This window comes from Anolis carolinensis, chromosome 6 (assembly GCF_035594765.1).
Source record: "Anolis carolinensis isolate JA03-04 chromosome 6, rAnoCar3.1.pri, whole genome shotgun sequence".
Lineage (NCBI taxonomy): Eukaryota > Metazoa > Chordata > Lepidosauria > Squamata > Dactyloidae > Anolis > Anolis carolinensis.
Window position 1 is genome coordinate 7,399,050 of NC_085846.1, and position 10,960 is coordinate 7,410,009.

The 10,960-nt window shown below is 40.2% G+C and overlaps 1 protein-coding gene across 2 annotated transcripts; it reads left to right on the forward strand.

Moving 5' to 3' along the window:
- Positions 1 to 1,651: 1,651 nt before the first annotated feature.
- mdp1 (magnesium dependent phosphatase 1) lies at positions 1,652 to 10,231 on the forward strand. Of its 2 annotated transcripts, XM_062957275.1 has the most exons (7): positions 1,667 to 1,936; positions 3,891 to 3,957; positions 4,193 to 4,253; positions 4,501 to 4,611; positions 7,379 to 7,486; positions 7,807 to 7,892; positions 10,047 to 10,231. In XM_062957275.1, exons 2-7 carry the CDS (start codon positions 3,921 to 3,923, stop codon positions 10,124 to 10,126), a joined length of 483 nt encoding a protein of 160 aa, XP_062813345.1. In that variant the 5' UTR covers positions 1,667 to 1,936; positions 3,891 to 3,920; the 3' UTR covers positions 10,127 to 10,231. The 2 variants fall into 2 exon arrangements, with proteins under 2 accessions (XP_062813344.1, XP_062813345.1); XM_062957274.1 differs by having other exon boundaries at positions 1,652 to 1,936; positions 3,891 to 4,253.
- Positions 10,232 to 10,960: the final 729 nt, after the last annotated feature.

Here is a 10,960-nt window from a genome sequence, read left to right on the forward strand (position 1 = left end):
TTTGGGTCCTATCTCCAAGATAAGATTATGTACAGTAGAGTCTCACTAATCCAAGCTAAACGGGCCGGCAGAAGCTTGGATAAGCGAATATCTTGGATTATAAGGACTGATCAAGGAAAAGCCTATTAAACATCAAATTAGGTTATGATTTTACAAATTAAGCACCAAAACTTCATGTTATACAACAAATTTGACAGAAAAAGTAGTTCAATACGCAGTAATGTTATTTTGTAATTACTGTATTTACGAAGTTAGCACCAAAATATCACGATATATTGGAAACATTGACTACAAAAATGGCTTGGATTATCCAGAGGCTTGGATAAGCGAGGCTTGGATTAGTGAGACTCTACTGTATATATATATATATTGCTGTGGATGTAATTGGTCTAACTGAGCAACGCAATCAATTAGGTTCACCTGATTAAATGTGGAATAATCAGGTGAACCTTATCAATTGCTTTGCTGAATTAGGCAAATTATGTCCATAGCAATCCACCTACTACTAAAACTAATTGAATGGATTAAATGAGGTTTAATTGAAGGTGGGATTGCTGTGGGTGTAATTTGTCTAATTCAGCAAAGCAGTTGATAAGGTTCACCTGATTAAATGAGATGGAGATTAATAATTTCAATGATGGGCTAGAATGAATCCTTATCAAATGTGCAGATGACACAACTGTGGATGGATAGGAACAGAATTGAAAAATATCTAGAAAAAACGGAAAAAAAATTGGTCAGAAATTAAAATTAAATTCAGTAGACACAAATGTAGAATTCCTTACATTGATATTCACCGAAATCCAAATATACAGAACTTTATTACTGATCATAAATCAAACATGCACCAGAAGCAGCAAAAAAGCAAAGGCAACAACCTGCATTAACAGAAGCACAATTTCCAAATTGCAGGAATCAAGTGTCACACTATATACCTGTCGCTTTAGCTGGAGATCCTGTATTGAGCAGGGGCTTGGACTAGATTTTTTAAAATAGTGTCAGAAGTGACTTGAGAACATACTGCAAGTCGGGTCTGGTGTGAGAGAATTGGCAATCTACAAAGACATTGCCCTGGGGAAGCCAGGGTGTGTTACCATCTGGATGGGAGGCTTCCCAAGCTAGAGCTGACAGACGGGAGCTCACCCTGTCTTGCAGATTCGAACCGGCAACCTTCAGGTCAGCAGTTGGACTAGATGCCCCATGGGATCCCTTCCAGTACTATGATTCTATGGCTCTAAGAATGTGATATGTTATATTACATGAAATTAATACATTAACAAACTGCAAGAATATGGGTCTACACCAGGCCTGGGCAAACTTGGGCCCTCCAGGTGTTTTGGACTTCAGCTCCCACCATTCCTAACAGCTGGTAGGCTGTTAGGAATGGTGGGAGTTGGAGTCCAAAACCCTGGAGGCCTCAAATTTGCCCATGCTTGGACACTAACCATACAGTTCCAGTCTTTGCAAAACTCTTTGCAAACTGCAAAACTGCAAACTGGATTGGCTTGCATTCAAATGGCATGCTCTTTCTCCCCTTGTTGTTGTTGTTATTATTATTATTATTATTATTATTATTATTATTATTATTATTATTATTATTATTATTATTATTATATCGCCTTGTTCCAAAGCTGTTGTCAATCTCAGCTTGACAGGAATATTCATTTCCCCTTCTTTTTCATTTGGGAGCTCAGGAGTTAACCGGTAAGCCCTGGAACTGTCTGGCAACAATTCTGCCTCTGTAGCTTTGGGACCACGTGCTCCAGGAAGCCGAGACCAACCGAGAGAAAGAGAAAGAAAGAGGAACAGAGAGGCTGGAAAAGGACGAGAAGACCCCTCATCCCGCCCTGGTGCTCCTGCAGGACCGGATTGAACAGAACAGCTCCCTTGGCCCCAAGGAAGAAGGCAGGGCTTGATCTCCAGGGGAGAAGAAAAGGTACTTTGGGCTCAGGATTAAGGGAGGGAGGAGAGGTTCTCTTTCAAGAGCAGGTTGCATAAGTTTACTTGCATCTAAAGACAGCTGTCATTCCCATGTTCCTTGGGCTCCATACTGTAGCATTAATTAATGCAACCACTACCAGGCACCACTTAAGACTACTGTCAAAGAGGGCTGGGACTTCACCAAGCTACAAATCCCAGGTAACCCACTTTAGCTGCCATGGCCCAATGCTCACCTAGTATTAATAATAATGATGATTATAATAATAATGGTGGGATCACAAACCTGCAAAAGTACTGGAAAATGAGCACGGAAAGATACTGTGGGACTTTCGAATCCAGACTGACAAAGTTCTGGAAAACAACACACCAGACATCACAGTTGTGGAAAAGGAAAAGGTCTGGATCATTGATGTCGCCATCCCAGGTGACAGTCACATTGACGAAAAACAACAGGAAAAACTCAGTCGCTATCAGGACCTCAAGATTGAACTTCAAAGACTCTGGCAGAAACCAGTACAGGTGGTCCCCGTGGTGATCGGGACATTGGGTGCCGTGCCAAAAGATCTCAGCCGGCATTTGGAAACAATAGACATTGACAAAATCAATATCTGCCAACTGCAAAGGGCCACCCTACTGGGATCTGCGCGCATCATCCGAAAATATATCACACAGTCCTAGACACTTGGGAAATGTTCGATTTGTGATTTTGTGATACGAAATCCAACATATCTACCTTGTTTGCTGTGTCATAATAAAATAATAATATAATATAATATTATAATAATATAATTTTATTTTAATAATATAATAAAATACCATAATAATAACAACAATAATAATATAATTTTATTTTCTACCCACCTCTCCTTGTGGCTAAAAACAATCATTCTAAACATTATATAAAATTCACATATCAATGTATATTTCTGCGAAATACATATACTGTATTACAATACAAGGCAAAACTGCTTCGCGGTTCAACAGTGGAACTTTTCTGCCTTGGAATCTGGTGGAAGCTCCTTCTTTGGAGGCTTTTAAACAAGCTGGATGGCCATCTGCCAGGGGTGCTTTCATTGTGCCTTTCCTACATGACAAGAGGTTGGACTAGATGACCCATGTGGTCTCTTCCAACTCTGTGATTCTACAACTCCCAGGATTCCATAACATTGAGTCGTGACAGTTAAAAGTGTTGTCAAACTGCATTAGCCTAAATTTTGTTCTCATGTGCCATTGTTGATTCAGACCTAAAATATTAGCTCTGCTGCATATTTCCCATTGGATTGTATTGGATTGGGCTGCTGATAGACAATCTGAATCAACTTGGTAAAATAACTAATGATCCCCTTTCTGCAAATGTTTTCTTGGCCCTTCCTCTGAGGCCGAGAGAGTGTGACTCGCCCAAGTTTTTCCAGTGGGTTTCCATGATTTAGCAGGGATTTGAACCCTGGTCTCTCAGAGTCCTAGAATGCATCTACACCATCAAATTAATCCAGTTCGACAGCCCTGGGAGTTCTGTTTATTGTTCTATTTATTGTCTTTTATACATATATGTTTATTATTATTATTATGTTTAGAATGTTAATTTACTTTTTGCTTGTATTTTCTGATGTTATTGTATGTTGTTTGCTGTTTTATCTGGGCTTGGCCCCATGTAAGCTGCCCTGAGTCCCTTTGGGGAGATCGAGGCGGGATATAAAAATAAAGTATTATTATTATTATTATTATTATTATTATTATTATTATTATTATTATTATTTTGGTGAGGCACCAGCACTCTTCAGCAGAGAAGGCTAAAGACCTTGTAAAACTACAACTCCAGTGACTCCTAGCATTAAAGTGCTCTTAAGCTGCATCCATTCTAAAATGTAGACGCCCTTATTGACTCCTGGGAGTTGTAGTTTGGGGCCAATTCATGGCAGGCTTGTAAAATAGATCTGGTCTCTCCCTAGGCATTGACGTGACCTGCTTCTATTTTGAAGATGACCAAAAAGCCTTCGCTGGTGGTGTTTGACCTAGGTAAGAGCGAGAAGTCTGTTTCCCCCATTGAGTTTCATCAGACATTAAGCCCAATCTACACTGACATTGTGTCTATTGAATATTCCATTGATTATTGGCATAAAAGGTGTTGATGCTGTGCAATCTTCCCAGAGCAAAATTCAGCCATTGGAGAAAAATATGAATGGTCAAAGCGGGGTTCGGATTCTGATCGGGGAAGGAATCCAAAGTGAATTAATCTCTGTATCCCGTACAGATTATACCCTGTGGCCGTTTTGGGTTGACACCCATGTGGATCCTCCATTCAAGAAAAACAGGTACAAATAAGAATAGTTCTAGGTCAAGTATGGGCAAACTTGGGCTGTCCAGGTGTTTTGGACTCCAACTCCCACCATTCCTAACAGCCTCAGGCCCTTTCCTTTTGCCCCTCGGCCGCTTAAGCAAAAGGAAAGGGCCTGAGGCTGTTAGGAATGGTGGGAGTTGGAGTCCAAAACACCTGGACGGCCCAAGTTTGCCCATGCCTTGATGTAACAAACTTCTGAACGTTGTCTCTTTTTCTCCCAGTGATGGCTCAATACGAGATCGGAACGGACAACTTGTGAATCTCTACCCCGAAGTGCGGGCTGTATTGGAAAGATTGCACAGCGAGGGGATCCCTATGGCTGTTGCTTCGCGGTGAGTTGGAATCCAGTCCCATCTCAGGTGTGTTTGGACTACAATTCCCAGCGTCCCTTGCCAGGAGTTATGCTAGCAAGGGCTGCTGGGACTTGAAGTCCTGCAACATCTCCAAAGCACACACCATTCCCCTTCTTGCCTCAGACTGGCTCTTATGCTGTTAAATTAATGTAGTTTGACCTCAGTTGAACTCAAAGCTATGGGATGTTGGGATTTGTAGTTTGGTGAGACCATGGAAAACTACATCTCCCAGGATTCCACAGCATTGAGCCATGGCAGTGAAAGTGGTGTCAAAACTGCATTATGTGTACAACATAGTTGAACCTATAGAGAAAAAACATGCTTGGAAGCAGAAAGGTAAAAAAAGGCCTATGCAAGGGGAAACTTAAGTCATTGATAACACAAGGAAAGTTGATAATTCTTCTAGTGGTTTAAGAAATATATTGTTTTTCAGTTGCACCTGGGTATCTTTTTTGTCTTCTGCAATGCAAATAAGACAATTACTGCTAATTTACATGCCCAGAAATATCAATGTGGGTTACAATTCCCAGTTGTAATACAAACCTATAAAGTAATCATGGGAAATGAAGAATCAGTGTTGTCTCAATCACCCTAATAATAAGTATAAATATAATAATAACTTTATTTTTATACCCCGCCTCTATCTCCCCAAAGGGGACTCAGGGCAGCTTACATGGGGCCAAGCCCAAATAAAAACGATAACAATATAAAACACAACAATAGACAAGAAACGTGCACAATTAAAAATTTAAACATAACCAATAAAGTAAATGACAAAAACTTAATAGATTAAAACGGAGAGGTTGTGAAATAGACTGGATAAAGAGCACCATATAAATATTGTAAACACAAGGTAACTGATAAAGTGCTGCAGATTCTTGGAAGTGCAAATTGGGATGAATAGAATATAATAAAAAATATAAATATAATAATACTATAATACATGTAATAATAAGTATAATAATAATATTATAATAACAATAAACATAATGATAAATATAATAATAACAACAACCATAAATATAATAATAATAAATATAATAATAACCATGACAATAAATGTAATAAAAATATAATAATAACAACAATAAATCTATATATATAAAAGGAGAATGGCATCGCTCCATCAGGCAAAACAACAAAACTAAAGGCCCCCCAACCTAGAAAATTGACAACACAACCCCTCATCCACGTCTCTACGTTACAAACAAACTACACATCCCTAACCTCCATGGGGCCAAAAAAAACCCCAAAACCGGAATGCACCCCTTTGTGACCCACCTTGATTGACACTAAACAACCTTGCAGCTTCAAAGCCAGGCTGCCTCCTAGGCCACAGCAAAAACAAACAAACAAACAAACAAAAAAACACCACTTCAGTGTGAATTTTAAACCATTGTGTAGAAGGGGCCTCATATAATCCTGTTCCAGGCAAATCATATAACATTATCAATATAATGTATAATAATGACTGTGCTCTAATAACAATACACAACAATATAATCTCTAAAATCAGGACACTAAATAAACAACAACACTCAGAACAGAGGGGAATTCCACACAGGAAACAACCAGGCCCAGCAAACACCTCCCAACAAAGGATTCCCTCACGCAGGAAGCAGCCAGGCTTGGAAGCTACAAGACCATTCAATGCTAAACAACTTAAATAATCACACCCAGCTAACATGTCCCAGTAAAGGATTCTTCCACGTACTAACCAGGCAGACCTTGAAGCTGCAGGCCTATTCAGTGCTAATCAAGGAGATCCATGGCAACACCTGCCTCAACCAGACAACAGTTCTTTCTACCACACTGCACGTTATTCCACACATATATCAACCCCTTTGTGGCCCACCTTGATTAACACTGAACAGCCTTGCAGCTTCAAAGCCAGACTTTGGAAACCACGAGGCTACTCCATCTCATTCAACCTGGCCTAGCAAGGATACCCTATGTAGAAAACGGCCAGGCTTTCAAGCAGCGAGGCTATTCACTGCAATTCCAATTGGCCACAGCAACGCGTAGCAGGGCATAGCTAGTATAATGATAAATATAATCATAATAATGATAATAACAATGTGTTGTCGAAGGCTTTCATGGCCAGAATCACTGGGTTGCTGTGAGTTTTCTGGGCTGTGTGACCATGTTACAGAAGCATTCTCTCCTGAAGTTTCACCTACATCTATGACAGGCATCCTCGGAGATTTTGAGCTGGTAGGCTGTTAGGAATTGTGAGAGTTGAAGTCCAAAACACCTGGAAGGCCGAAGTTTGCCCATGCCTGATCTACACTGTAGACTAAAAGTAATAATAATACTTTATTTTTATACCCCGCCTCCATTTCCCCGAAGGGACTCAAGGCGGCTTACATGGGGCCAAGCCCGGATAAAACAATAAAACATAGAGAAACATCAAAATGCAGCACAGTTATCAAAATCCAACATTCCAAAACAAAACACTTTAACTGTTATAGCTCATTGCTATGGAATCCTGGGAATTGTAGCATGCTAAAGCACCAGCACTCTTGGCAGAGAAGACAAAAAGCATGCAAAACTATAACTCCCAAGATCCCATTGTATCGAGCCAGGGCAGATAAAGTCGGGCTAAACTGCATTCATTCTACAATGTAGATGCATCCAAAGTCTCCCTAACTCGGAACCGACTTGAAAGCACACAGCATTAGCAGAAGTCCATAAGAGCCCATTCTTTATTCCTTAACTGTTCCTTGGTTTCTCTCTTTTCTCCCAGGACAGGTGAGATCCGAGGGGCGACTCAGCTCTTAGATCTTCTGAGCCTCAGTAGCTACTTCCGCTGCACAGAGATCTACCCCGGCAGCAAAGTCACCCATTTCCAAAGGTAAATCTATACCAGGCCTGGGCAAACTTGGGCCCTCCAGGTGTTTTGGACTTCAACTCCCACAACTCCTAACAGCCGGTAGGCTGTTAGGAGTTGTGGGAGTTGAAGTCCAAAACACCTGGAGGGCCCAAGTTTGCCTAGGCCTGCTCTATACTGTCAAATTAATGCAGTTTTACACCACTCTAACTGACTATATGTGTACAGAGAATCATGAAAATGGGAGAATTTAGAGCTTCAATGTGCAGAATAAATGCTCTCATTATTATTATTATTATTATTATTATTATTATTATTATTATTATTATCATCATCTTCCGCAGGTTGTCTCAACAGAGCGGGGTCCCTCTTTGCCAGATGCTCTTCTTTGACGATGAAAGCCGTAATATTTATGATGTCAGCAAATTAGGTACCCAGAAACACGTGTGTATATGTCTTTGTTCGTCTCCAGTGCGTCCTGTTTCTGTAATACAACAGTGGATGCATCCACACTGTAGAATTAATGCAGTTTGGTGCCCCTTTAACTGCCATGGCTCAATGCTATGCAATCATGAGCGTGGCAGTTTTAGCATTGTTCCACACAGTCATATAACCCAAAATATCAAGGCAAAAAATCCCACAATTATCTGCTTTGAACTGGAGGCCCGTCCAGACAGTACCTTTATCCCAGAGCAATCAGGAGACACCAGTAAACACCTGTAAACATGGAAGCAATCACTGCAAGAGGCAAAAAACACGAGATTTCCAGGTGCGGGAATATCCCGATTTTGAGCCGAATATGCAGATCTTTCATGTTTGTATGTCCCTGCATTTGGAAAGCACGTGAGTTTTATTTGGGTTTGTTCCCGTGTTTTAGATGTTTATTTCTGTGAGCCGCCCCAAGTCCCCTTAAACTTATTATTATTATTATTATTATTATTATTATTATTATTATTATTACTATTATTATTATTAATATTATTATTATTATTATTCCTGATTGGTCAGTTCCTGAAAAGAAGGTGACACTTGAGTAGAAGGCAAAAACTTGCAGGCAAGCCTCCACGCTACAACACTTTAGGAAAGAATTAAAAATTTCAACAGGTTTTTCAAACTGTTTAGACACTATAATAACACCTTGTATAGTTTTTAGACAATACAGTTGAGAAGCTGAACCGTTGTATGGATCTTTTCATTATGGCTATGACCATCTTTTACTGTCTCTATTTAATTGATGTTGCTTTTATTAATTTTGTCGATATATTGTTGTATTGTATTGTACATGTCATGACGCTATCGTGTGCCATTTTCTAAGCCGCCCCGTGTCTCTATGGGAGATGGAGACGGGGTATAAAGTCGTCATCATCATCATCATTATTACAGTAGAGTCTCACTTATCCAACATTCACTTATCCAACATTCTGGATTATCCAACGCAGTCTGGCTCCTGCCCAAATCCATAGCTGTGTCTCTAGACAGCAAGGACTGAATGTTTTACGGATTTAATATCTGACAATGTTGTTACTGTAAGTCCATTTTATTCAATTCTATCTTTAGAATTGTAGTCAATTTGTTAGTAGTCAATGTTTTTGTAGTCAATGTTTTGAATACATTGCGATATTTTGGTGCTAAATTCATAAACACAGTAATTGCTACATAACGTTACCATGTATTAAACTGGTTTTTCTGTCGATTTGTTCTAAAACATGGTGCATAATTTGAAAAATCATATCATAATTTGATGTTTAATAAGCTTTTCCTTAATCTCTCCTTATTATCCAACATTTTCGCTTATCCAACGTTCTGCTGGCCTGTTTATGTTGGATAAGTGAGAGACTACTGTATTATTATTTATTTAACTTCATCCTTCACCTGTTTAATGAAGTTTGTGGCAGAAAAATGAAGTTCCTGAGGTGCAAGTAGTACACAATGAAACAGGAACAGACACTTTGAAACCAGGAACAGATTGTCATCATTACTATAATTACTCAGACTTTGTTGTATGGCCATCTGTAGAGACAGGTTTCGTGATGTACTTGTGCCAGGGAACAACAGAATGATGTTGTCAGGTTATACATGCTGGTTCCTCCTTGGGTGTACACTGACAAAATCAGAACAGTTTAGTTAATGACAAAAACTTACTACTGGCTGTTGACATGAATGTGCTGGAGAGGAATGTAAATACTGAGATCCAAGGTCATGCAGGTGGCTAATAGGAAAAGCCATATATAACCCAGGGACAGCACCCTGTTGTTTGATGCCAGAAGTACACAACCAAATCTGTCTGGACAGATGGCCAGGCAGCCAGGCTCTCAAAATAGTTGATAATGACAAAGTTTTGTTCCTGGCTTAAGCAGCTGAGGGGGAAAAGGAAAGGGCCTGAAGCTGTTAGGAATTGTGGGAGTTGGAGTCCAAAACACCTGGAGGGCCCAAGTTTGCCCATGCCTGGGGTAGATGCACCCATAGTTGGCATAACCAATGCCCAATTGGACAATGAAATGGTCCAAGCAGATTGTATATATTCCTAAAAAAGCAGGGAGGTAAATACTAAATTAATTTTTGTCCCTTTTTTCCTTCCATACAGGGGTGACATGCATTCTGGTCTCAAACGGCATGAATCTTTCGCTCCTCAACCGCGGCTTGGAAGCCTTTGCTCATTCCTGAACCTTGATGCACTTTTGCTAGAACCGGGCTTCTTCCCTTCTTGCGCGGAATGTGCAAAAGTGTTGACATGCCGTCAATAAACTCTACGTGTGTTTTTCTCCGCAATCCGTTTACATACATACATGCATCAGTCTGAGCTGGTGATGGATACATTTCTATTGTACGTGCAATCGAATGCAGTTTGGAACCACATTTATTTACCCCAAAGGGGATTCAGGGTGGATCACAGAAGACATATACGGTAAACATTCAATGCAGATTATAACAATGACAAGACAGAAAACAGATAGAGGTATATATAGACTTTCCCATCTTTCGGCATCTTTCGGAGGCTGTGCTTGGTTCCGGACACCAGGGGGTGCTGTCGCTCCATCTTGCTGCTGAAGAGCTTTCTTTGTTCGTAAACTTCCTCCTTTTTCTGATCCCGGCTTTATTGCGGTTCCTATTTATCTACTCACATTTATTTTTGAACTGCTAGGTAGGTGGAAGCTGGACTAAAGGTTAGGATCTCACCCTGACCCGGGCTTCGAACTCTCAACCTTACGGTTGTCAAGATTTCTTGCAGTTTGGTGATTAACCTGGAATTCTGGGAATTGTAGTTTCTTAAGGTCTTCAGCTTTCTCTGCCCAAGAGGGCTGGTTCCCTACCAAACTACAAATCCCATGATCTTATAGCATTGAGCCATGGCAGGTAATGTAGTGTCAAACTGGGTTAATTCTACAGTGTAGATGTGCCTGAAAATTCTAGGACAGAATGTCCTGATTTATTTATATATTTAATAACGACATTTATATCCCGCCCATCTCACCCCGAAAGGGACTCAGAGCAGCTGTT